Genomic DNA, 27,683 nt, shown 5'->3' with positions numbered 1-27,683 from the left:
CTTTGTTTAATCCTGAGCTGATGGTGTCAAATTTGCAGATGAACTGAAGCTCAGTTTCTCTTTGAAGTCTGGTCCTGAAGTTTTTTTGCTGCAGGATGGTTACCTTTAAATCTGCTATTGTGTGTCCAGGGAGGTTGAAGTGTTCTTATGCTCCTATACGTCTGTTAGTCTATAAGGTGCCACAGGACTCTTTGCTGCTTTTACAGATCCAGACTAACACGGCTACCCCTTTGATACTTGGAGCAGAGGATGAGATCCACAAATCCAGCATTTGTTCTTCCCAGAGTTGTGAATTGTCAGTTCTCTTTTAGATTGCATGCCTTTTACTTCTATAAAGAGTGCTTGATTTAGCCTAACATCAATGGCCAATTGCTCGTTCAAAGTTCAACACTGGCCAGATTACAAATAAAAAAGCCACTTTTGCATGTGAATTGTACTGCCTGTCTGTAAACTGTGCAGTACGCTCTTTGAGGCAAGGATCATGCTTTCCTCTATGTTTTGCAGAGGTCTGACTTCTCTGTTTGTGTATTGCCAAGGACAATGTTGGTGCTTAATATGTAATAAAAGTGCAAGGAGAAGGCCTATAAAGTTGCAAGGGCTTGAGTGGGGGAGCATGGTTTTGTTTTGAGGTTTTTTGCATGATGGATAATTTTGCAAGATACTTGTTTTAGTTTGGTAGAAGCACTTACTGGTGATAGGCTCTTTAAAAATGTGAATTCTGCTATCTAGGTTCTTAATAATGTAAATGAAGATTATCCATTTAAACCAAAATAAAGATGCTTTAATATCATATTTTTCCAGTGTTTTTGCAGCAATTTTTGTTACAGAGCATCTAAATATTTTGAAGCTCAGATTCCCAAAAGTCCAGTGTGGATGCGAGAAGAAGAAAGGTAATTTGATCACTTGTTCTTTTTGTTTATTCTATGTGAGTTCAGGTACAGTACAACTAGGTGTGAGACAATAATAAATGGTTATACTGAAACTGAAGAAAATCTAAAACTATAAAAGGCTAATGAGGTGTGTGTTATAAAAGTTGTATATATAATCAAGATGGTAATTTTACCATATTGATGTGATTGGCAATATAAATGCCAGTTAACAAAATTGTTCAGGGTCTGATCTGGAGAGGTCCTGAGAAACTATTATTCCTATTAACTTCAAAAAGTCCTTCTTAAGATTGGAATAGGCATTTTTATAAAATATACTAAGGATAGGATTAATTCATTTTATCCTATTACAAGAGTTGTTCTAATCTTAACATAGCACTGATACTGGATTTGAAGTTAGACGTTAAAAATGTGCATCAGAAAACAGAATATAGGACTACAACAAAAAGCAGTACTAGATCTTAGGTAAAATCCTAGTTTCACATTCTTTTAAGCAACAGATATGGGGAAAAAGGCAACATGCATTTTGGAAGGGTGTAATTTCGTCATTTCTCTTGGTAAATTGACTGCCTGGGTAAGTAGGGAAATAAGTACTTGAAATTAACCAACCAAACCACTGGATGTCACCATTTCACAGTACAAATACCTGCCTGGAGAAAGGTCATACAAGTTTATCTAACTTGCTTCAAAAATATTCTCTAAGATAGTGGTTTCCAGAATCTCCTGTATTTAGCTCTAGTTCTAAATGGGAAAAAAGCTAAAACTAAATTTTGAGACTGACAGGGTTTGCTAAGAATTGCCTTGACTGCAAGCTCCTCAGGACTGGGGCTGTCTCTCATTACTAGCACTGTGTTGATGTTATATAAAAATAATAATTAGATGTAAACATGTAAAGACTATCTCTGAAATCCTTTCAAGAGCAAAGAATAAAGTTCTCATTGAAAATCTGCAAATGGAGAATTTTGCGTGATACTGCAATACAAATAATAAATAGTATTTTGACATGTTTTATTGTCATCTTGAGATTTCAGACTTAAAACATTGAGATGAATGGGACAGTTCATATCCATCAGAGCTATTGTTTCAGGCTGTCTGTGGATTGAGGACGGCACTGCATTGGTTTTCATTTGGTTCATGTTTAGAAGGTAGCCTTGCATAGGAGCTAGAAACAATTTTAAAAATAAATATCCGAAGCAGTGGTTGTCAACCAGGGGTTTGTGTACCCCTGGGGGTACGCAGAAGTCTTCCAGGGGGTACATTAACTCATCTAGACATTTACCTAGTTTTACAACAGGCTACATAAAAAGCACTAGTGAAGTTAGTACAAATTAAAATTTCATACAGACAATGACTTGTTTATATTGCTCTATATACTATACACTGAAATGTAAGTGCAATATTTATATTCCAGTTGATTTATTTTATAGTTATATGGTAAAAATGAGAAAGTAAACAATTTTTCAGTAATAGAATGCTGTGACACTTTTGTATTTTTATGTCTGATTTTGTAAGCAAGTAGTTTTTAAGTGAGGTGAAACTTGGGGGTGCACGAGACACATCAGACCCACTTCTGAAAGGGGTACAGTAGTCTGGAAAGATTGAAAGCCACTCTTGTAGGGCACTGTTGGTGCTGCAGACAAATAAAAAAGCGAGCTAATTTTAAGTCCCAATAGACATTGTTTGGGGGGGAGGAGATCCATCGAACACTTCTTAAATGGGCAGGAATTGTCAGGGTGTCTTTCTAAAAGCAATATTAAATTTTCCTTTTGGTTTATAACAAAAATGTATTTCTAAATATACTGGATATATTGACTGCTAAACTTTAATTTAAATCAGCAGTGGGTTAGAATTAGGACTGTCGATTAATCGCAGTTAACTCACGCGATTAACTCAAAAAAATTAATAGCGATTAAAAAAAATTAATCGCAATTAATTACACTGTTAAACAATAGAATACCAACTGAAATTTATGAAATATTTTGGATGTTTTTCTACATTTTCACGTATATCTGTTTCAATTACAACACAGAATACAAAGTGTACAGTGCTCAGTTTATATTATTTTTATTACAAATATTTGCACTGTAAAAATAATAAACAAAAGAAATAGTATTTTTTCAATTAATCTCATACAAGTACTGTAGTGCAGTCTCTTTATCATGAAAGTGAAACTTAAAAATGTAGGTTTTTTTGTTACATAACTGCACTCAAAAACAAAACAATGTAAAATTTTAGAGACTACAAGTCCACTCAGTCCTACTTCTTGTTCAGCTGGTCGCTAAGAGAAATAAGTTTGTTTACATTTATGGGAGATAATGCTGCCCACTTCTTAATTACAATGTCACCTGAAAGTGAGAACAGGCATTCACATGGCACTATTGTAGCTGGCATCACAAAATATTTGTGCCAGATGCGCTAAAGATTCATATGCCTCTTCATGCATCGGCCATAGTTCCAGAGGACGTGCTTCCATGCTGATGACGCTTGTTAAAAAAATAATTCATTAATTAAATTTGTGACTGAACTCCTTGGGGGAGAATTGTGTGTTGCCTGCTCTGTTTTACCCACATTCTGCCATATATTTCATGTTATAGCAGTCTCGGATGATGACCCAGCATATGTTGTTCATTTTAAGAACACTTTCACAGCAAATTTGACAAAATGCAAAGAAGGTACCCATGTGAAATTGCTAAAGATAGCTACAGCACCCGACCTAAGATTTAAGAATCTGAAGTGCCTTCAAAAATCTGAGAGGGACAAGGTATGGAGCATGCTTTCAGAAGTCTTAAAAGAGCAACACTCTGATGCGGAAACTACAGAACCCAAACCACCACAAAAGAAAATCAACCTTCTGCTGGTGGCATCTCACTCATGATGATGAAAATGAACCTGCGTTGGTCTACACTGCTTTGGATGGTTATCAAGCCGAACTCGTCATTGGCATGGACGCATGTCCCCTGGAATGGTGGTTGAAGCATGAAGGGACATATGAATCTTTAGTGCATCCAGCGTGTAAATATCTTGCGACACTAGCTACAATAGTGCCATGCAAACGCCTGTTCTCACTTTCAGGTGACATTGCAATTAAGAAGCAAGCAGCATTATCTTCTGCAAATGTAAGAAAACATGTTTGTCTGAACGTTTGGCTGAACCAGAAGTAGGACTGAGTAGATTTGTAGGCTCTAAAGTTTTACATTGTTTTATTTTTGAATGCCGGGCTTTTTTGTACATAATTCTACTTTTGTAAGTTCAACTTTCATGATAAAGAGATTGCACTACAGTACTTGTATTAGGTGAATTGAAAAATACTATTTCTTTTGTTTTTTACGGTGCGAATATTTGGAATCAAAAATAAAGTGAGCACTGTACACTTTGTATTCTGTGTTGTAATTGAAATCAATATATTTGAAAACGTAGAAAATGTCCTAAAATATTTAGATGGTAATCTATTATCGTTTAACAGTACGATTAATCGCGATTAATTTTTTTTAATTGCTTGACAGCCCTAGTTAGAAAACAAGATGGTTTAAAAATGAGTTTGGGGGGGGGGTATCATAAAAACTTCCCCTAATCATGATTGTGGAAATCCTATTCAAAATTGCTAATGGTAGCTTCCTGCAAACACTTACATGAGTCAAGTTGCTTGTGTGTGTATGTAGCCCTCTTTGGGTTCTATGGGACTATTCAGAAGACTAAAGTTAGTTACCCGCTTAAATGTTTGCAGGGATCAGCCCTAATGCTGTATATAAAAGCTTCAGTTGTTCATTTTTCAGTATCAGTTGTTGGGAAACTGTTCCAAAAAGATGTTTCAAAAACATCTGTTACTGTGTCACCTTTGAAATTCCTTTTTATTAAATCCTTAATCTTTTTTTCTTTTTGGCAGACCACCAGATATAGAACTGCTGAAGGAGGGGCAAAGGTACAGCTGAATCAATGATTCTTACATTTAACGTACAGTATTCACAGTTGGAAAGGGAAGCCTTTGATTTCCTGTTTTGCTGCAATATATAATGTACCATTATTGCAGACCACACAAAGAATATTTGCCTTGTTTAGCTTTTTCCTTTGTGATGCTAAAAAGAGTATTTGATCTGTATGATTTAGTGTACAGCTGCTCGTAGCCTGTAACTCTTAATTGAAGCTGTTGAAACCTGACACAAACGCAATGTTTGTACTCTGCATATTTTGTACCATCGATCCTTTATAAAGTAAATGGTACCAATTATATGTGTTGAAAGCTTCTGTGAGTCTTAATATAAAACATTTATATCTGAAATATATAAATCCTACCACTCTTTGTTTGCTTCCACCTCTTTGTCAGTTCTGTAAATTGTGATTTTTTTTTTCATGTTTTCCTCTACAGCATTTGGCCATTAGGGGGCAAACTCGCATATTCCTGCAAAAACAAGTAATCTGCTATCCCCTTGTTCTTAATCAGCATACTGTATTTCATTCATATAATGGAAAAATGTGGCTTAAAATGCCTGTATTCACTCTAGAATTTTAAAGTGCTAAAATTTGGCAGCATAAGTCTGACCTTGTGCTCTTTTTTCTTCTAAATTTTGTCAAAGCAAATATATTTTGTTTTTTCTTTTCCTCCCTACCCCTCATTTGCAACATAAGATGTCTGCTGTATAGTATCTGCCGTAGTCATCTTGATTACTAAACACTAAAACTCTTTACATTTGAAATTTTTTTCTTAGAAAACAAATCTTATTTAGATCCCTTAGTAAGGGTCTAATTCTTAATGTTAAATAAAATAATACACCTTTGCTAGAACAAAATTATTTGTTCATTCTTAAAATATATGCTATTCAAAATCATCTAGTTTGCAAATGCTATTATAACTGAAGTCTGTCCTGTGTTTTAATGATAGTCTATTTCTTCTGTAACAGTGGCCAGTCTGGGGAAGAAGTAAAACTACATGATGAAGTCATTAAAGTCTCAGATATTGAAAATCCTAAGACATCAGCAAGCCAGTGTGACTCTGCTTCCCATGGCACATACAGTGACAGCAGCAGTGATACTGAACAAGAATTTGTTTCCTCTATTCTACCAGAAAATCGATCAAATGCAACCAGTCTGGTGCAACCATTGCACAAAAAAAGTATACTCAAAAAGAAGCCTGGTCAAAATATAAACTCCACGCATAGAGATGGAGACCATAGAGTGATAAATGTCACCAAACAATTAAGTGAGTGCAAATTAGATATCCAGGAAAAAAAGAGTTCTTGTTCTGTTACTGGCATTTCTTCAGACATTATTATATCAGAAAACTTAAAAAATCCAGAAAACTATGAAAGTAGGTGTAATGGTTCACAAGTAGTTTTGCTAGGTGTGAGCAAAGAGGGGGCAGAACAACTCAAAAAAATACTTGCTAAATCAAAGCAGCATATCAAACCTGAAATGAATGCACCAGTTGATTCCCTTACTGCTACACGTAATGTGTTAGATGTGCTTAAGCAGACTTTTATTGAATGGAGAACTGAAGAAACTTACAAGTTTCTCTGTGGATCCAGCTATGCTACTGTACACTTACCAGAACACACATCAGCTGTCAACTGTGAGAAAGAAGAACTTGATGAGGATGACTTAGAAACAGCAGATGACCTTAATGACGCTGCTGCTGCTACAAGGGAATCTAAAAACAGTTTGAACCAGTCTTTGCCTTTTGGGGGCACAGGTGCAACAGTTAAACCTTTGCCTAGCTATGAAAAACTAAAAGAAGAAACAGAACTATTAGGTCTAAGAGTAAAGGAATTCTATAAAGGAAAATGCCTCTTGACTGAAGAAGCAACAACACAGGTGGAAGGAGCAGAGCATCCTAGCAGTGTTAAAGTAAGTATCCTGAAAAACTGGACTGTTTAGTTCTGTATGTTTATACAGTGCTTAAGTCAATGGGGCACTGACCTATATGGCCTCTAGGTGTTACCACAATATAAATGTTGATAATAATCTAATAGTAAAATTTCAGCATTGTCACCTTCTGTATGTCACTCTGAAGCTAGAATGTCTGAGTCCATGTGATTAGAGAGACGAGATGAGTGAGGTAATATCTTTTATTGGACCAACTTCTGTTGGTGAGAGAGACAAACTTTTGCCAAACAGAGCTCTTCTTCAGGTCTGGGAAAGGTACTCCAAGTGTCACAATTAATTCCAAGGTGGAACAGATTGTTTGGCATAAGTAGTTAGCACATATTCTAAAGGATCATTCAAGATAGAGTGGCCCATTAAAACCTCTGCAGTCATAGGACAAAAAGCAGGGGTTAGTGTGTAACAGATTGTTGTAATAAGCCGTAAATCCAGTGTCTCTGTTCAATCCATGTTTTCCATGCAGTCTGTTCCCATATGTACTGGTAAATGGAGGCACATGTCTTTACAACTTACACCTGTGCGACAGAACGGGCTTTCAGCTAGTAATAACAATAATTAAGGATGGTCAGCTCCTGAGCAATTACCTAGGTTTTGGCTAGCTAAAATAATGAATTCTCATGTTCAGTTTCAACAGCTTCTTGTTAAGTTACAGAATGTCATGGACTAATCAGCTATTTAAGTGTGCTTTAACTTGGTAGGAAGCACTGCTAAACTGAACTAATGTAAGAATGTTAAAGGTTAAATTAATTCTATCTGGCCATTGTGCAGATGCATAGAGGGAAGAAAGAATGGAAGGAGTCTTTTCCTCCACTCTACCTCTGTGGCCTCTGCACGAGGGCCAAACACAACCAACATCCCTGCTCTCAGAGTACTGGAGCAACTGCTTCCCTCTACATCTCCGTTGGAAACACAGAGACATCCCAGCCTTTTAGATTTCAAATATTGCAAGGAACCATATAGCTTTGGGAACTTTTTCACTTTCTAGGCATTAAGTCATCATGTCACAGAGCTTTGCATCTCTTCCTGTCTGTCTTCTGGTAGGAGGATTTATAGACACAAAGAGATGCAAAACTGTATGAGGTTTCACCTCTTCCAAGTCGAGTAGGCCAGCTCTAAACATCCAATTCCTTTTGTCTCAATCATATGGAGACAGTACTCTGGCTGACTAGACTAGGGGCTGGTCTACACTGGGGGGGGGGATGGATCCAAGATACGCAACTTCAGCTACACGAATAGCGTAGCTGAAGTCAAAGTATCTTGGATCGAATTACCTGGGGTCCACACGGCGCGAGATCGACGGCTGCGGCTCCCCCGTCAACTGCGCTACCGCCGCTCGCTCTGGTGGAGTTCCGGAGTCGACGGTGAGTGCGTTCGGGGATCGATATATCACGTCTTAACGAGACGCGATATATCGATCCCGGATAAATCGATTGCTACCCGCCGATACGGCGGGTAGTGAAGACGTACCCTAGGTTACACGTTTTGTGTTGGTGTATGTAGTTCTGGGTTTCTTTAAGTTTTAGGAAGTTTTCAATATGAGAAGTAATTTTGCAAAAGCTTATTTTTATTAAATAAAGTAACTGTAGTGTGCTTAAAATGAAAGAAGACGTTATCTGGGCTCAGTTAGTATTACATAAGACTCCCCCTGAAAAGTTGTCATTAGTTTTTATGACACCCTCCATAATGGATTCTGAAGAAAGGAAAAAAATAGATTAGTAATATAGATAGGCCTGGCTTGACATGGGAATCTCAACAAGTAAGCAAATTGTAATTAAGGCCCGATTTAAATAACAGTTCAGTCCTTCAGGAGCTCATACAATTCCTAGCCACTCCTGTCCAACTACAATTTCCGCTACCCTGAAGCCAGATCATTATTTCTAAAATCTAGCCTTTAGGTTTTGAATATTCTTTCCATTTAATGTATGTAAACACTTATTGCACTTGTGCCATTTTTTTCTGCTCAGAAACAGTAAAATTTAACAATGGGGAAAACAATCAATAATTGGCCACAATATTGCTTTGTTGTATTGACTTTAAAAAATTGACTTTAAAATTCAAATGTCTACCATGTTTTCATTATGTTTTTGTATTGTAATGTAGGATGACCAGCAGGGTGATCCCATCCTCCCGCTTGTAGATTCTCATGCCCAAATGCAGATTCGAAAGCAGATTGTACTTGAAAAATTGAGAAAAGTGTAAGTATCCCTTCTTTCTCTTTGAGTACTTATGACTAAATTAAGTCTCCAGCCCAAATTAGCTCAGAATGTGGCTGCCCGCTCATTAATCAGTGCCACATATATTGAGCACGTTACACAACTGCTCTGCGATGTCCATTTGCTGCCTATTAAATTCCATCCAGAAATTAAAATATAAGATAAAACCATAAATTCTTTAATGAGCTGGGATTTAGTTGCTTGAGGTATTGTCTCTTTGTGTGTGATACAACTGTAGTTGTTGTTAGTGGATGTGCTCAATCTGACAACCTCCTGGGTCATAAAGGAAGGGCCTGCTGGCAGGGCATCTTACAAAAGGAACTTGCCCCTTTCTTAGGTGTGTCAGAGCCCATGTTTGGTAAGCTTCTGCTCATGTTGTAAAACTTATTATCCTCCCTCTGCATGGGAGGAGAGGGGTTGTCACAGGCTTGTGGGAGTTGTTGGTGTTTAACTGTGGAATACATTCCACTGCAATTTATGTATTTTGTGGATTTTAATGTTTGCTATTGTAAATATGCATGGAGCTTAAATAAGGGATAAGTGCTTTCAAGAAGTCAAAATGATCTTATTGTCTAGATGGAAAACTAACTTCTTTTCCTTGCTTAAAAGAGTTTTCTGATAGACTTAAAAATATGAAGTATTGCTAATAACGTTAACACAGTGACTTTTAAAGCTGAACTGGAATATTTGCTCGAAATTATATTGAAACTGTTTGGGGCAGGAAAAGTATCGTTATGTCTTGTTTGGTATCAAGTATATTGTCACTAAACAGATATGGCCACATCTACACAGAAGAAAGCATAGTTTTGAAAACCGGTAAATAGTTCCAGCAAAGTTCTCACTGAATCAGTTTCTTATATACATGGCTGATGTGATGAGGCTTATGTGATTTTTTTTTTTTTTTTTTTTTTTTTTTTTTTTCATGCTTTGTCCCTGCCTCCACTGGCTGTAGGCAGCCAAACTACATTAAAGCCTGTCTAAACTGAATTTTAAAAGTTTCCAAACACTATTCCCTTTTTATCGTAGATGGGGCCTTTGTGCACTAAAGAAAAAAGCATATTGCAGTTCAAGGTCCTATATACATTGGCACTAAAAATGGCTAAACCAGCAAGGTTTAAAACCATATAAAAATGTCTCCTGCTAATCCACTTTGCCTAAGCAGGCCAGACAAGAAACAACAGTTTAAGGACCATGAATAACAACTTAGTCTAAAACATTATTATTTTTAAATGGCTATGGCTTGTCTGTGTTGCCTAGGCTACCTTGGCATGAGCCCCTCCCCCCCATGCAGAGGGAGGATAATGAGCTTTTTTTTTTTTTAAAGTTCCATTAGCATTTCGTATCAGAACTGCATTGTAACAAAACTGATGATTGTTAATCAGAGATCCTAAGAAAACTTCCCCGTATTTCTGCCAGAGTGAATGTCATCACAGCTACCAAGAGCATGGTTTGAAATAGTTTTACTACATTACAAATCCATGTTCTCATTCCCTCATTAATTTATCACATCTGTCACTTATGCTGAACCTTCTCATACTTCTAGCAAAGGGTGAATTTAATTTGTACTGTCTTTGTGCTCTGTATGTGTGACATGGGCTCTCAGCTACTAATATACCTATATAATATTAGGTATATTCTCTGCACCTAGCTGCTAATTCAGTTGTGTAGTTTTCTCTGACTACTTCTTTTGAACCCAAATAAAATTATGAGAGTAGGAACATTACTCACTTAACAACTGAATCAATTAAACAGCTATGAGCTGGGTACAAACTTTTAAGGGGGGTACAAATGCCATTTCTCTCTTAAGTAGATATGTTCTAGGTGTGTTATATCCTCCACTTGGAGACTTAATTAAGAAAATTAAATTATTTCACTGCCAAAGAAATCTAAATATTGCAAATTTGAAATAGTTTTGACACTTAAAATTCCAGTCTTCCATATTGTAAACCTAATTGCTTTTGTAAGAATGCCTTGGCATAACTGACATTGGAAGCTAATTAATAACATAACTTGCTAAGCAGCAAGTATATCAAAAGTCTTATCCTATTATGCTCTTCTCCAATAGCTACTGTAAAATGCAGTGACATTGCAGCAATGCCTTCTCTAATAAATGAATCTGAAGTGTAAGCTATATGCCAGATCTAAAGCTCAAAGAAGTCAATACAAGTCTTTCTAGTGATTTCAGTGAGCTTTGGATAAGGCCCTATTTGAGGAGCAAATGGTTGTGTATAGAAAGAAAGAAAGAAAACCTAATATCCTTTTGCTTCCAGATTGCCTGCAGTTTTGGGTCCTCTTCAGATTACACTAGGTGATGTTTACATGGAGCTGAAAAATCTTGTCAAAACTTTCAGGTAAGTGTTGGTCTTTTCAGGGATTTTTCCTGATTGAGTAAATAACATCTAATATAGACACACATGAATTAGGATCAAAGGAACCCCTGTGAAGATTTGCCCTGCTTCAGTAGTAGGTCAGTGTAGGTAACATCATGCTCCCTGTGGACTAACAAGGCAGCCCCATCCCCTGCTCCACTGACTGTGCTCGGGTCACTATGAGTATTTTATATATTTTTAAGAAGTAGGCCAGCGGTCTCAGGAGGATGCTGATGAGTCCTTTAAAGATACTACTGCCCTGTCATCTCCTATTAAGCATGGGCGTTTGAGATCTGTCACTTCCTCAGTGCACCCTGCAGCTGGGCTAAATGGGGCTATGGGGTGTGATTAATGATGGTTGCTGCCAACTCCCTGAGCAGTGAGGAAAGTCAAGCTTGGCCCACTCTACTCCTGATTGCAAGGGGAAGGATAGAGAACAGCTAAGAACTGTGTTAGTTCCCTACCACCGGGAGTCAGTGAGCTTTAATCTCTCCCTATGGCCTCAGTGAACCTAGATCCCAGGAGCACTGAGGAAGGTGGCAGCACAGACAAAGAGGGTGGTGGTAACTTTTCTAAACACCTACCCACTCTGCGGGTCAGCAGCCAATTCCTCTTCACTGACACAACACAGACCCAATACAGGCTCCATGCCCTTGAGCCCCAGCAAGAAGAGGGAGTGATAGCAATTGCTAATTATGAGTGGCCGAGCCATGTTTCAGGACATTGACTTTAGGTGTTAATGTTTTTGCTCTTGGCCATTCAGTGCAACCCAAGAATTTTTAAAAATGCTTTTCTTGTGGCATTTATATTTTAATGAGTAGAATGTCAGTTCCACTTGAACCCTTAATTTTGGCTAACATCTTCAAAGACCAGGTTAGACTAAAGAGCTGTAGTAGGGACTTGTAAAGACAGAAAACATTTTTTTTATGGTGATAGAGGTGGTACGCATGAATTTTTTAAAATTTAATTTCTATAATTGCTGTTTTTTAAAATAAATCCTGATTAACTCCACACTGTCTCCTAGCAACTATGCCAAAAATGTGTAAAGGGTTAGGGAAGAGCTTATTTCATATATGCTAGAGTTGCAGGGGTATACCCCACATACACGAATGACCTGCGTTTACAGAAATGTAGGATTTCTAGTCAGTCTGTAATGCTAAATTCATAATAGTCCCCTCAGCCTGACTGAGTTCTCTGGATTGCTGAAACTAGCATGGATTTTGGTGTACTCCAACCATGGGCCTTTGTAACAGACCCATCACAGTAGTGTCTCAGCACCAAAACACACTTCTTTCAAAAGCATACCTGAAAGCAATTTTGGACATATTAGTTAAATTTGGCTCCCTATTATTAGGCTTTTGACATACAGATTTTACCATCTTCATTATTATTTGTTAGGATCTGTTGCGCGATAGCCCAACTGAACTTTTATTGCCAATTTATTGTTAATATGATCTAAATTGCAACCTGCCTGAGGACTCGTCATTGTTATGTTTCACCCTTTTTTTTTTTTTTTTTTTACTCCTCCTAAATATATGGAGCAGTGCCTTAGCAGTATTCCAACCTTTAGTGTTGAAACAAAATAGAACAAAATCTTTCTTATTAATTGCATCTGAGGTTGCTTGAGTTGTCTTTTGAGTTACTTAACGTTGAGACCTTTTTGCAACACTTTTGGATAAGGTGTGAGTTGAAGGCCATTGGTAGCTAATTGGGAGTTCTTTAATGTGGAGGATCTTAGGTGAATTCTTTCCTTGGCAGTTGGTTTGTGTTTAATTGCAGTTTGGGGATTGTTTTTCTACATATTGAATTTAATGTAGCACCTAGAGCAATGGGTAGGTGCTTTAGAAACCTAAATAAAGTAAATATTTTGAATTCACATCATTGTTGCTGAGAACAAGATTACAAAATACAAGGTGCATAGTGTGGGGCCAAATTCTCCACTTCAGTTATCCGTAGAATCAATTCAACTAAACCTACATTTATTTTTCCTTCATACTGCTCCTAGCAAGAAGGAACAATTCATTGGGCCTTTTCTCCATCTGTACCTGGACTTCTGCTGCAGCAGAAGCTGGTGGCAAATACTACCTCATGGACATGAGGATAAAAGCAGTAGTCATTGATGCATAGATCTCCAATCCTGCAAACGCTTATATGCCCAGGCTTAACTTTACTCATATGAATAGTCTCATTGATTTCAGCATGAATACTCGCAAGGGACAGTTAAACCATTTGCTGAAGTACTTGGAAGATTCAGGGCCTTAAGTACCACTTACTATGTAATAGGGTTGAAATGCTGAATAAAATAATGAGTGGGCATCTCTGACAAATAGAAGTTCTCTTTTCTGCTTCGTGTACTGGAAGTACTTCAGGCTGAAAAATTGTTGAAGGCCCATCATAGGGGATAAAACACATGACCATAATGTGGGAGAGTTTAGTTAAAGAAGGGTAAAAGAATGTGGTGAACTGAGCAACAGCAATTTTCAGCTCCATTGGTTTTTAAAGGAACACTTGCAGTTCAGCCTCTTTTGGACAGCATTTTATTCAATCACCACTGCTGGGAAGCGCTCTGAAGAGATCTCTGGAGACAGTTCAGAATGGTTATAGTTCTTCCCAAGCTAAGTCTCTCAGTGCCTGTAAGCTTTTGTTACGAAAACTGAGATGTCAAATAACTCTCCAGAGTCTGTCAGGGCACTTTGTTAAAGACTAAGAGAAAATTAGGTATTTACATAGAAATCTAGGTTAAATGACTAAGTGAGTAAATTAGAGACACAAGGCAAGTGAGGTAATATCTTTTATTGGACCAACTACTGATAAAACTGATAAAAATAAATACTTTTTCACCCAATGCACAATCAGCCCATAGAACTCCTTGTCCCAAGATACCACATAAGACAAGAGCTTAGCAGGATTTTAAAAAAATGATTTGACACTTTATACAGATAATAAGAATATCCAGAGTTGTTACAGTATGGACAAAAAACCAGGAGTTTGGATATAATTACTTATGCACTTCAGTGCATGAACCAGTCCTTAATGGGAGTTAGGAAGAAACTTTTCCTAGGGCATGTTATTCAATTACTGTCTATTGCACTTTTCTTGCACCTTCATCTGAAACATCTGGTGCTGGCCACATTCTGAGATAGTATACTAGATCTGATTTAGTATGGCAATTCCTATGTTTCTCGGCACTTCATCTGTAAGTTTCCTTTCAAGGTGACCACCTGCCTCTCGGAGCATGGGAGGCAGTATGTTCTATCCCTGGGGTAAGCGAGCCCTTACATTGCTAAAAGAGCTTCTTTTCTGAAAATTCTAGATTGTTGGGTCTCAGAGCCAAGTTTTGGCCCAAAAGCACTGTGGGTGTGCTTGAATCTTGTCTCCCACTTGTTGTGTCCTATTCCTGTTAGAGGCAAGGATCAGGCCATCACACTATTCTTGCCAGAAGGGAAACTGATCAATGATGGATCACTCACGCAGGAGCTGACATTAATTTAATGAGAAAATGTACCAAAGTAAAACTATAGCTGATTGGCATTTTGATGCTAAAAGAAATATGACCTGCACGCATTTGTCTTTCCCAGAGTTTTTGTTTAACCCAATTGTTACCTAAAGTTTGGGCTTCTTTATTGCTCCTGCAACTTCCCATGTCAAAATTAGCTTTTTCTTCTTTGAGTAATTTTCTGTGGGTACTCCGCTTCTGGTGTGCATATACATGTGTGCCTCTGATCAGAAACTTTTGGTAGGAGTGTCTGCGTGGTCCATGCCTTTGTGCTGTACATTGTTATGCTCCAATCCGAGGGCGTATAAGGCAGGCTGGACCTGCTGTTGCTCCAGTTACTTCAGCTTATCCTTAAATTTGTATTTTTATTTTACTTTTTACTTACCTTGCACACTTTTTGTGTGGTCTTTTCATTCCCCCCGCCATCTTTTTCACAGTCAGGGTTCTAAAACCTGTCAGACATGTAGAAGGTCTTTTTCCCCTCAGCAACAGTCATTCCAGCTATCCCCACTGTCTGGGGGCGACACACATCATGTCAACGTGCAAGATCTTCATCAGATTTGAAAGCCGACCCAGGAAACTGAGGGAGGCTAGACTTAAGCTGCTTCCCATGGTGGGTTCTGTGCAACCTTCCTCCAACTCAGGGCCCACCACAGCCCTAACTCAGTGTGTCAGGGTCAGCCAACCAACGCTGTCCTTCAACTTCTACGGCTCTGTCTCTGTTGAGTAAGAATCATGGCCAGCTCCAGAGACTAGCTCAAAAAAGAAGAGACCTAGGTCCATTGATAGAGAGGCATTGATAAAAGGGGGTACTTTGCCTCAGAAATCGACAATGAGATCTCATGTCCCATCTCAGGTACAGTCAAGGCTTCTAGACCCTCCTGTACTGCGCTTCCTGCACCAACTAAAAAGACTTCTAGTGCTACTTACACTGAAAAGTTTCTTGATACACAGCTCTACCTGGTACCGATGGAAGTACCTGGTTCAGAACCAGCCACGCAAAAGAACTCTGCCACCTCGAAGAGATCAGTACTGGCACCAGCTGCCCCAGTCCCTGCCCCTCCAGCAGGGCACAATCATCAAGGGCATTCTGACCACGACCCTTTGCCATCTTCGGTACTAGTGGCTTCAGGTACAGCGGACTCAGCTCTCCAGTGTCCTGCCTCCCCTGTACCAAGCAGATTCCTGTTCCTGAAATCTCCTAGTCTCTGAGGAGCCCAGGTCTCCCCTACTAATGGTACCGAAGAAAACCACTCCTCCAGAGCACTCTCTGGTACCAATGAGATCAGCTCCCACCTTCAGTAGAGGGGAAGACTCCTCTTCTGACTCCAGAAATCGCAGGGTTTCACCACCTGCTCGTTCAGATCTCCCTCTCCAGAAGTCTATTCTGAAAGAATTTCATCAGGACCCAGGCACATGCAAGCCCATCAACAGCCCTCTTGGTATGACCACGCTTAGGGTCCACCACCCTTCCCCTATGCCTATCTCAAGGGCTCTTCTGGAATCCCTGGGCCACATATGGGGAGACCAGTCCTATAGAGCACAACTTCTCAATAGGGCCACGAGGAGAGAGAGCTACACTATTTCTCAGTACCCTCTTCACTTGTCCTCTTGTCAGGAGGAACCCTTTGAGGAGCAAGAACTGAGGGCTGATTGGGAAGCTACAGCACCCACTAATAAATCCTCTTCTTCTCCAGATGGGGCTGTAATGTCGCTTTCCCCCTCTCCTGTGCAGATGACTTCAAACCTTTTCAAGACTTCATGAAAAGAATAGTTGAGTCTCTGCAAACCCCTCTGGAAGAGGTGCAGATTGGTGAGAAAAACCATCTTGAACAAAGCCTGTACTTTGCTAGTTTTAGACTTTTAGATGCATGTTTTCACTTGCACACGGTTTTGGGGAAATTTGGGATTAGGATTGTGTTGGGATCACTTTGCTAGTTGTAACCAAGGCTGATGGAAGCCAGAGTGGAGCTGTGGGGCTGTAGACAGGCTGCTAGGGTCAGAACTGCTGAACCAGGCTGGCTGCATAGCACCCAAACACTCAAGGTCTGTCCTGCATGCTTGTTGCTGACTGAATATCACAGGCTGGGAGCTACAGTACCAAAGCATTGTGAGGCACTCTGGCTTACAGGTAACAGTTGACACATCCTCTTACTGATCTGGATTGCACCCCAAACCTTATGACAGCCGTTCATCCTGGTTACAGCCCACTGGTATCGTAGGACGGTCCAGAGCACAATGGAGGATCTTCTGTTCAAGGCCACCAAGCTGTTCATTGACACCATGACTAAATACCTCCACTCCAGAGCAAATCTTCAGTACTTAGGAATCTATTATCCTGCAAGCAAAAGCAGGTACAGCAGACCGCAGACCAGCCCAAAGGTCCTGCCCCATCCAGTTTCAAACATATCACAGGCAACAGCACCACCTAAGAAAATATCTTGGTTCCAAAAGAAAAGACCATCTAGCTTCATCTCTCTGGTCATCTAGCTGTCAACCTTCACCAAGCAGCTGTTTTGATATATTGCTTGAGAGTCATGAACATGGATCCTAGAAATCCGTTTGCCACGGAAAAATGTGGAATTTGCATTTTTCCCAGAGAATCTTTAAGTTTTTACATTTTTGTGAAAAAATAAAAACGTATATTAACTATTAACTAAATTTTACTGAAAGTACCAGTGTCACTTATTCAGTGCACGCAACCTCCCCCTCGTGTGGTTGATTTTTGAATATGCTTTAAATTTACATAGCTAAACATACTCCAATAAACTGCTTCCAGCATATAGAGGTTATTCAGCAGTGTAAAGGGGTTTGTGTTTTAATGCCTCTCAAATTTCACTTCATCCTCCAGATGTGAGTAATTAAAGTTATGAAAAGACCACCTCATACGCCCACATTAACCAGGACATTCAGTTATCCATCTTCTACCCTAAACTGCACAATTCCAGGGTGGAAGCTAGTCTGCACACTCTGAATGTTATGAGGGCACTAGTGTTCTGCCTAGAAAGAACTAGAGCCTTCAAAGCCTCTCCTAGACTCTTTGTCTCCTTTGTAGACAGAATGAAAGGAACCCCTATTTCTACCCAAAGACTATCCATGTTGGTCTCTGGATGCATTTTGTCCTGCTACAAACTCTCTACAGTGCATCCGCCCTCAAGGGTGACTGCCCACTCCACTGGAGCACACTCTACCTCTATGGCTTTGCTCAAGAATGTTCTCATCAAAGGCATCTGTAAAGCTATCACCTGATCATCCATTCACACCTTTTCCCAGCACTATGCCATAGCTAAGGCCTTACATTTTCAGGTTTTATTTTAAAATTTCCTGGGAATTTATCAATTTTTTTATTCCAAAATTTTAAAAAGTGAAAATTGGTAAAACCTGAAAACAAAAGACAGCAGCAGCTATGGGCACCAGTACTCACAGGGTGCAGCTTTCTGCCCCCTGTCGCCTGTCACTGGAGTGGTCAAACAATCTCAGCTGCCAGAACCCGTCTCCCTTCCTCTTCACAGTGGGGGAGCTGAAGGGCTGAGGTCAGGAGGGGACTCTGTCTGGCAGGGGAAGCAGATGGGCTGCATTGAAAGGCCCAAATACCAGGGACAGTACTCAGGGGGGCAGACTTCCGCTCCCTGTGAGCCTGTCACTGCAGCAGTTGTGTGGTCTCAGCTGCTGGGACCCAACTCCCTTCCCGTCTCGCAACAGCAGGGACTCTTCAAGGGCGGAGCCGGGAGCTGGCTCACCCAAAATTTGGTGGAAATTGCTAAAACCCGAATATTGACTTTTTTTTAAAAAAGTAGGGATTTTCTGGAGAAAATCGGTAAATAGTGAAAACAAAAGTGTATGTTTCCAAGTCTGATACAGCCTTTGGGATGGCTGTTCTCCAATCTGGGCTAAATAGGACTTCTCAGCATCAGCCCCTGTAGCCTGGGCACTGCAAAAGTCACCTGAAATGGAGTGCTCAGAGGGGGCAATTACTCAGGGACGAAGGAGAAGTTACTTACTCATACAATAACTTGAGTTCTTCAAGATGTTTTGTCCCTACGGGTGCTCCACCCTTCTTCTTCTTTTCTTTGGAGTCCCAGCATTAGGCTGGATTTCATGGTGGAGAAGGAACTGGAGCAGCGGTGGGTCCACCCTGCCTTATATGCCCTCAGATCAGAACAAGGGTGTACAGCAGTGGTTGGCAACCTGCAGCCCGCGGGCCACATGCGGCCCATCAGGGTAAGCAGATTGCGGGACGCGAGACATTTTGCCGACGTTGACCATCCGCAGGCACGGCCCCCCGCAACTCCCAGTGGCCGTGGTTCGCCATTCCCAGCTAATGGGAGCTGTAGGAAGCATCGGCCAGCATGTCCGCTAGTCTACAGAATGCCTGCACGGATCATGTGGACACTGCTACCAAAAATCTCTGATCTGAGGCACATAGGCACGCACTGACATCTGAAGTGGAGTATCTGTAGGGACAAAACATCTCAAAGAACTCAAGTTACTGTACAAGTAAGTAACATCTCTTTATGGCTGTGCTCCTGTCAATGATTGAGAAGAGGCAAGATTTATGTTTTTTCTCTTTACCCTTTATTTTTGATTCCTAGGTTGTTGTTTTTTCCTTCACCTGTCATCCTTTTGCTACCCTGATTCTGTTTGCCGAACACATTTATATGCCTTCACGTGCTGCTAATGCAGCTTTGCAGGTCATATCTCCACCTACAGGGATGGAGGAAATATTGCAGCTGGATTTAATACTGCTTTTCCCCTTCTATTGTAGGCTGTGCTGTATGAAGCAAACCTGCTTCAGTACTGTGTGGGGTTTGACACCAGCCAAACCACCAAAATGACCAGTTGGAATCTTTTGGGATCTTGGGGGCATTCTCTGGCTTTCAGCACCTAGTCATCTAGCCTTACTTGGCCTAAGCAAACTTGCTGTAGTTTCTCTCTTTAAAAACTTGTAGGACTTTTTGTCATACTTTTTAACAGAAAATTAGAACTCTGCAAACCCAAATCATAGGCTTAAACTTCTACTTTTAAAACATTGCTGCTAGGTTTCTTCCCCACAACATATGTTTAAAAGATATAATTGTACTGACATTTTTCTCCCCTCCCTCACAGATTATTTTGCAGTAGCAGCTTTGGCTAAAGATAAGACACAGAATTAGTGAACCATTTTTAGTGGGGACTTGCACTTGACTGTTTTTTGAAAGCTTTAGTCTTCAGACGCCTAGGTGTTGACACACAGCTTGTTTTTGAAAGTGATTGCCCTTTTGCTGCTCATTATTTAAGGCTTCACAGCTGTAGGTTGCATGCTTTAGTCTGATCTTCCTAACATGGCTTTTTTAATACAGTTGCACAAGTGCTGTAGGACAGGTATTGTACCAAAAGGTTACTGGTTGTGGAATCTTGACTACTCATCCAATCCAGTGACAGTACTGCATCAACCGATCTATATTACTGCATCCAGCAGGTTATCTGTCTTCTGACTACCTCTACTGTAAATAGCATATTGATGGCAATGACTAGTGTTGAGACCTTGCCAATCAATACTAACATTGAATAAGAGTTAATTGACACAAATAACTACATCTCTTAGTTTGTGTACAAGAATGACGCCTTCTTGTGCTCTAATCAATAATGGCTCCTTGTAGAGCACTGAAACAAAGCTGCTTTCTCTGCTATTTGACAGCATTTTCCCAGGTGATTTAGAGCTGTCTCTTCCATTGTATCTCATCAGAGCAGATTAACTGGAATGTTACATATGAATTGCCTGTCAAGATGATTCCATCAGGCATTTTTTAGTCGTTTTTATCACTGTCATCGGTATTGAGTCAAGACTTTAAAGTCCTTGTTTTGTCTCATATTCTCTAAACAGAAAAGAGTAACCGTTTAGCACATATTAACTTTTTGTTGCTAGACACTGCTAGACAATTTCATATAGTAGTCAGTACATGTTGGTATGTTTCAGACAATCCGTGTTATTTAACCAAAAATACTGGGTATATTATATGACATGGCCATTTCATTTAGTACTCAATGTTAATTTTATTAAAGCATAGGAAGGAAATAATACAGATGGAGATGCACTGCTTCAGTAGTCATGGCTGATACTTATAAAATTGATATTTAAACTATAGTCACACACTTACCTTGTTTGGAAGAATCACCTGGATTCACTGGGGATGGGGAGAAATAACATTGTTATTTTAGTTTTTAACTTACAAAAGAAACTCCCTAGCTCTGCCACCTGCTCAGGCAGATAAAGAAATACGAAATGTTCATATATAGAGTGTTTTTTGCTAAAGATTAATAGAAAAGTGTTAGGTTTCCAAACCAATAACCACAGATACGCGTAATGCCAAGAATGAGAAGGTGGTTAGTTGAAATGAATTACTATGCTGAGGAAATAAAGCAGGAAAGGGAAGCAGTGAGGATGTCTTGTTCTCCTTATTGGTCATATTTGAGTATCTGTTGCTCTTCTATTGAAACCAGACTAAGCAGAGTTTACAGATTGTAATTGGCATTGTGTTTTATATGTGATTATTTTGAACCACTATATTAGCTGTAATATTCTGGAATTTTACACAGACTTGGCAAATAACAAGATAGCCATGAATAACCCTATTTTACTGGAACATTTTGAGAAATCCTGGCCAGTTATTCCATACTACCTCTGCAGGGTATAGACTGTCTAGATGACATGCACACAGAGTGGGAGCAACAGTCTGGCACAATGCACTCTGGGGTGTCCTAGCATACAAAACTGGTGGGGGAAGGAGAACTGGCAGAATAGCTAACATTGGCATGATTACAAAAAGACAACCATGTGATAGGTTGGCCTCTGGCAGGGGCAAAACACTGTTAACTGCCATGGTTATGGAATTTTATCTACATTTTGTAAACATAAACCTGTGTAGTGTTAACTGTGCCAGTAGTGTGACTAGGGCCTTGGGGTCTGATGTGCAAGGTATCTTGGGACCTGACCTAAAAATTCTCATGATGTATTCAACAACTGACTTAAATTGTTCTGCCAGATCCACCTCTCTACTCCTCCACTTTGTGCTGTTCTCTCTCATGTAGTACAAAAGTGTCATATTGCAAGGCCAAAATCTATTTGTTCCTGGTTCCCTGGAAATATATGCTGACCACTGAGGCACTCTAAGACATGGCAGAGTTTGTCATTTTCCGGATAAATGTGCTGCATGTGGAAGGAAACATTCTACTCTGTGCCTCAGAGTTGACAATCTGGTGGGATGGTCTCATGCATTATCTGTCTATCATGCAATATTTTTTCCCACCTCAGCAGCTGGGGCCATACTACCCATAGTTATTAAAATTCTATGAGTTCCCTAAAAGGGTCCAACTGTGGGCACTGGTGTCTAACAACTTTTATGAAATTGTCTGTAGGGGTAACTTATTGAGCTACCACTTCAAAAACCAGTTGTCAGCATTGCCCAGTGTAACTGGTGGTGTACATTGACTTGCCCAAAAAAGAACTTGTAATGCAGATCCCTAGCTGAGATTGTAGGGCTTGCAGTTTAGAAAAAAATAACTTTTTCTTGTAAAGTGAGCACATTTGGTATGAAAATCAATGAGATGAAAGAAACATAGACCTAAGGCCTGGTCTACACTGCTGCTTAAGTAGATGTAAGTTACGTCACTCGGGTGTGAAACAATCACCCCCCTGAGCGACATAGCTTACATCGACGTAATGCGGTGTCTACACCACACTATGTCGTCAGGAGATGCTTTCCCACCGACTTACCTTCCACCTCTCGGTGAGGTGGAGTACTGAAGTCGACAGGAGAGCGCTCTCCCATCAACTCATCGCGTCTTCACCAGACCCACTAAATCGATGCCACTGTATCAATCGCATCGGCACCAATTTAGCGTGCAATATAGGCAAGCCCTAAGTGTGCCATTTTTTCAGATTCTCTATTCAGAGTGGAGCCATACTTTATAAAATATGTACCCTAGTGTGGGCACCAGGCAGAGAAAGTCATCATTTTGGCTCAAGGGTAGTTAGTTTACAGGGCACAGGAATAGTTTTCTGGGTTGGGTTAGCAGATAGGGGGCAAAATATGCTCTCTTTCTCCTTCCACCCATGTTAAGGGCTTCAGTCTGTAGCCAGCAAGTGGAGGCCCCTTGAAGGGGACTAATGATATGACTAGTGCTGTCAGCACAAGCCACAATTGGGCATTCAGCCAATATGCCTTTCCATAGGTGACTCCCAACAAATGTACATTTCAGGCCCCTACAGCTTATTTGAAAACCTTCCAGGAACAGTTTCTTCTGTTGAAATGTCCTCAAATGGCTTGAGTCTTTCCTCTTAGATAAAACCCTGAAGGTTGTGATGGAAAACTCTCCCTCTGCCCCTAGAATGCCCCCACAGGGCCATGTCCCCCATCTTAGACAACTTCTGGATGAAGCCACTGGGTAAGCTGGTGAGACAGGCTGAAAGGTCACCATTATGGAAATGATGCCCTTCGCTAGGTCTCCCAGCTTTCCCAGTGCCTTGTGAAATGAGAACATAAGTGAAAAACAGCTGTTTCAACTGAACCCAGGTAAGAGAGAACGGTGCTGATAGGAAAAAGAAGCACTTTGAATAATTTACCAACTCCACAATATCTCTGAGTGTTCACAGCTTTGGATGCCCAAATAGCCACACCCACTCTCATCTGTGGCTTTCCATAAGACTACCCCCTGATCCAATCAGACCAAATCTGGCCATGGTAAATCATGCATTGTGACCTCCAGGCTGGACTTGTTGCAGCTCTGTTATATCTAGGGATGAAGCTTCACTTGGTGCAAAATCCAGTAGCCCATTTGTGCAGCAACATGGGTCTTGGTGCCACACAAAGAATCCTTATTGAGGTTGCAGGAACAAACCATCCCAATGTGTAGAAAGAATAGTAGGCGACCAGCTTGGCTTAACAATGAAATCCTTGCTGATCTTAAACACAAAAAAGAAGCTTACAAGAAGTGGAAGATTTGACAAATGACCCGGGAGGAGTATAAAAATATTGCTCAGGCATGCAGGAGTGAAATCAGGAAGGCCAAATCACGCTTGGAGTAGCAGCTAGCAAGAGATGTTAAGAGTAACAAGAAGGGTTTCTTCAGGTATGTTAGCAACAAGAAGAAAGTAAAGGAAAGTGTGGGCCCCTTACTGAATGAGGTAGGCAACCTAGTGACAGAGGATGTGGAAAAAGCTAATGCACTCAATGCTTTTTTTGCCTCTGTCTTCACGAACAAGATCAGCTCCCAGACTGTTGCACTGGGCAGCACAGTATGGGGAGGAGGTGACCAGCCCTCTGTGGAGAAAGAAGTGGTTTGGGACTATTTAGAAAAGCTGGACAAGCACAAATCCCTGGGGCCAGATGCACTGCATCCGAGGGTGCTAAAGGAGTTGACTGATGTGATTGCAGAGCCATTGGTCATTATCTTTGAAAACTCATGGCGATCGGGGGAAGTCCCGGATGACTGGAAAAAGGCTAATGTAGTGCCCATCTTTTAAAAAGGGAAGGAGGAGGATCTGGGGAACTACAGGCCAGTCAGCCTCACCTCAGTCCCTGGAAAAATCATGCAGGTCCTCAAGGAATCAATTCTGAAGCACTTAGAGGAGAGGAAAGTGATCAGGATTCACCAAGGGCAAGTCATGCCTGACTAACCTAATTGCCTTCTATGAGGAGATAACTGGCTCTGTGGATGAGGGGAAAGCAGTGGATGTGTTATTTGACTTTAGCAAAGCTTTTGATATGGTCTCCCACAGTATTCTTGCCGGCAAGTTAAAGAAGTATGGGCTGGATAAATGGACTATAAAGTGGATAGAAAGCTGGCTAGATCGTCGGACTCAACGGGTAGTGATCAATGTCTAGTTGGCAGCCGGTTTTAAGCGGAGTGCCCCAAGGGTCAGTCCTGGGGCCGGTTTTGTTCAATATCTTCATTAATGATCTGGAGGATGGCGTGGACTGCGCTCTCAGTAAGTTTGCAAGTGACACTAAACTGGGAGGAGTGGTAGATATGCTGGAGGGTAAGGATAGGATACAGAGGAACCTAGACAAATTAGAGGAATGGGCCAAAAGAAACCTGATGAGGTTCAACACAGACAAATGCAGAGTCCTGCACTTACGACGGAAGAATCCCATTCACTGTTACAGACTAGGGACCGAATGGCTAGGCAGCAGTTCTACAGAGAAGGACCTAGGGGTTACAGTGGACAAGAAGCTGGATATGAGTCAACAGTGTGCCCTTGTTGCCAAGAAGGCTAATGGCATTTTGGGCTGTATAAGTAGGGGCATTGCTAGCAGATTGAGGGATGTGATCATTCCCCTCTATTCAACATTGGTGAGGCCTCATCTGGAGTACTGTGTCCAGTTTTGGGCCCCACACTACAAGAAGGATGTGGAAAAATTGGAAAGAGTCCAGCAGAGGGCAACAAAAATGATTAGGGGGCTGGAGCACATGACTTATGAGGAGAGGCTGAGGGAACTGGGTTTGTTTAGTCTGTAGAAGAGAAGAATGAGGGGGGATTTGATAGCTGCTTTCAACTACCTGAAAGGGGGTTCCAAAGAGGATGGATCTAGACTGTTCTCAGTGGTACCAGATGACAGAACAAGGAGTAATGGTCTCAAGTTGCAGTGTGGGAGGTTTAGGTTGGATATTAGGAAAAACTTTTTCACTAGGAGGGTGGTGAAGCACTGGAATGGGTTACCCAGGGAGGTGGTGGAATCTCCTTCCTTAGAGGTTTTTAAGGTCAGGCTTGACAAAGCCCTGGCTGGGATGATTTAGTTGGGAATTGGTCCTTCTTTGAGCAGGGGGTTGGACTAGATGACCTCCTGAGGTCCCTTCCAACCATGAGATTCTATGATCATTCCTGTGCTCTGCTCTCTGCACTTTCTCTTCATTGAATAGAGTATAGTACAAAGACTCTGTCTTGATATTCAGAGATCACCAAGTGATTGGCCTTAGCTATGTGGAAACCTGTATATCCCTTTGCAACCATGACCTCTGTTGACAGCTACTCTAGATGTGAAACATGAAACTTGATCAGTAGGGGGAGATATGGAGTATTGGAGACAGAACTTTTGCTGGTATGGGACCTAGGCTTCTGAACTCTCTCTCTCTGGAAATAAGAATGACCTTGGACCTCACTGAATTCTGAACTAAATACAAATTCTGTTTCTTTGACTGAGCTTTTTTTATTTCCCCCCCCCTCCCCCCTCACAGACCACTCATGCATAGGAGCCATGAGTGAGTGGGAGGAGGAATTCTGCTACCTTTCAAGCTATTACAACAGATGTAGAAAAGAAAGAGGGGTGTTCTTACTATTTGTGAGTTGCTGATATAAGAGGGTGATGAAGGCCAAAAATTTAAAATACCTAGATATTGTGCAATATTGTTAAAAATATAATATCAGAACCAGATTCTGATATTAGCTACTCCAGTGTAAATCTGGAGAAATTCCACTGAATTCCATAGACTTACTCTACTTTAACACTGCTGTAACAGGGACCAAAATCTGATCTCATTGTGGGTATCTATAAATAGGAAGGAGTTTGAAAATCTTCTTTTAAGGATACTTGGATATAAATATACTAGCACACAATTCAATGGGTCTTGCAGGTACTCACCATTTCTCAAAATCAGGCCTTAAAACCCAGCCCCTTATTCTTGCTTAATAATAAGTTTCAACTATTCTGATCTTATTTGTGTTCTAAAACATACAATTTTTGATGTTGCCCTTATTATTTTTCAGGTTAACAAATACAAATATTATTCACAAAATGCCGGAATGGACCCTAATTGCTGTTGTGTTGTTATCAGCGTAAGTACTGCAATTATTCTAAATAACGGATATGACATTTATCAAGAGGTGACATAATTCTAAGGATTAGAAAAATTATATAAAATATAAGGGTGTTTTTCTTTAAATCTGATTAACTATGCTAGGCACTATACACAGGTTTATTCACATAAATTCAACAGTGTTTCTTTTGCCAGCAGTTTTGTAGCTGTCAGGTTTTCAATAACAATCATTTGAAAATTTACAGCTTGCTTAAAAAATACTAAATCGTACAGACCTCAGGTCAGTGTTGTGGCGATTTTTTAGGCAATACTTCTCTTTTCACTCAGCTCTTCAAAACATTCATTTTCTCTCTGATATATAGTACTTTACAGCAGAGGCTTTGTTATATTTTGATCCAGTTATCTGTTGTGTAACCTATAAAACTTAGCCTTTGTGTATTATAATAGATATTACATATTCAATAATAGACTTTTTTTGAAAAACTTTTAGAATGGAAGAAAACACAGTGGAAAATACTAAAGGATACTTTCTATTACATAGTAATTTTAGGGTGTTCTTGCCTTTCTTAAATAATTCATTTTTCTCTACAGCAGGAATTCATTTGTTTTTACTTGAAAATAGGCAGTACATTTAAAAAATTATATACCCAAATTACTTTTCAACACACTGTTGAATAAACTTGTGTTTTGAGATAGAAAAATTCTCATTTTGCAACCATAACTTATTCAGACACATTCGGACTGGGATATTTAATTAAACATCCCCAATCTGCATTTAAACATACTTAAACCATTTAAAATGTCTAGACTCCTACATCATTTTAGTTTGCATGAGGTGAGATCTGGTCTTCAGCAGTTTTTTTCTTAATCATAAGCCTGATTTTTACATACTTCTTTTCAACATAATTCTGAAGTCATAAACAACGCAAACTATAGTGAATACATTAAGTAACTTTCCCCATTTTTATTCTCCAAATTAGTGTACAGGTTTAAAGTTAAATAAAGGCAAAATGTAAAGGTTTCACTGTTCTAAAACAGGCAGTTCTTTTCA

At 40.1% G+C, this 27,683-nt stretch overlaps 1 protein-coding gene across 4 annotated transcripts in view; it reads left to right on the top strand.

The window, feature by feature from the left end:
* The window catches only part of LOC112109870 (putative RNA polymerase II subunit B1 CTD phosphatase RPAP2), a 73,666-nt gene that overhangs the window by 12,315 nt on the left and 33,668 nt on the right, over positions 1–27,683 (top strand). For 2 of the 4 annotated variants that reach the window (XM_024204576.2, XM_026655390.1), the window contains exons 6-11: positions 802–890; positions 4,771–4,806; positions 5,783–6,725; positions 8,862–8,956; positions 11,245–11,325; positions 26,583–26,651. In XM_024204576.2, the coding sequence (XP_024060344.1) occupies positions 802–890; positions 4,771–4,806; positions 5,783–6,725; positions 8,862–8,956; positions 11,245–11,325; positions 26,583–26,651 (1,313 nt within the window). Of the gene's footprint in view, positions 1–801; positions 891–4,770; positions 4,807–5,250; positions 5,296–5,782; positions 6,726–8,861; positions 8,957–11,244; positions 11,326–26,582; positions 26,652–27,683 lie in introns of all 4 variants that reach the window. The other 2 variants (XM_024204574.2, XM_026655389.1) reach the window with 2 other exon arrangements.

The sequence above is a fragment of the Terrapene carolina genome, unplaced genomic scaffold, assembly GCF_002925995.2.
Source record: "Terrapene carolina triunguis isolate 2854851 unplaced genomic scaffold, T_m_triunguis-2.0 Scaffold210, whole genome shotgun sequence".
Lineage (NCBI taxonomy): Eukaryota > Metazoa > Chordata > Testudines > Emydidae > Terrapene > Terrapene triunguis.
Note: the sequence above shows the minus strand (reverse complement) of the source record. Positions and strands in the feature narration are given on the sequence as shown.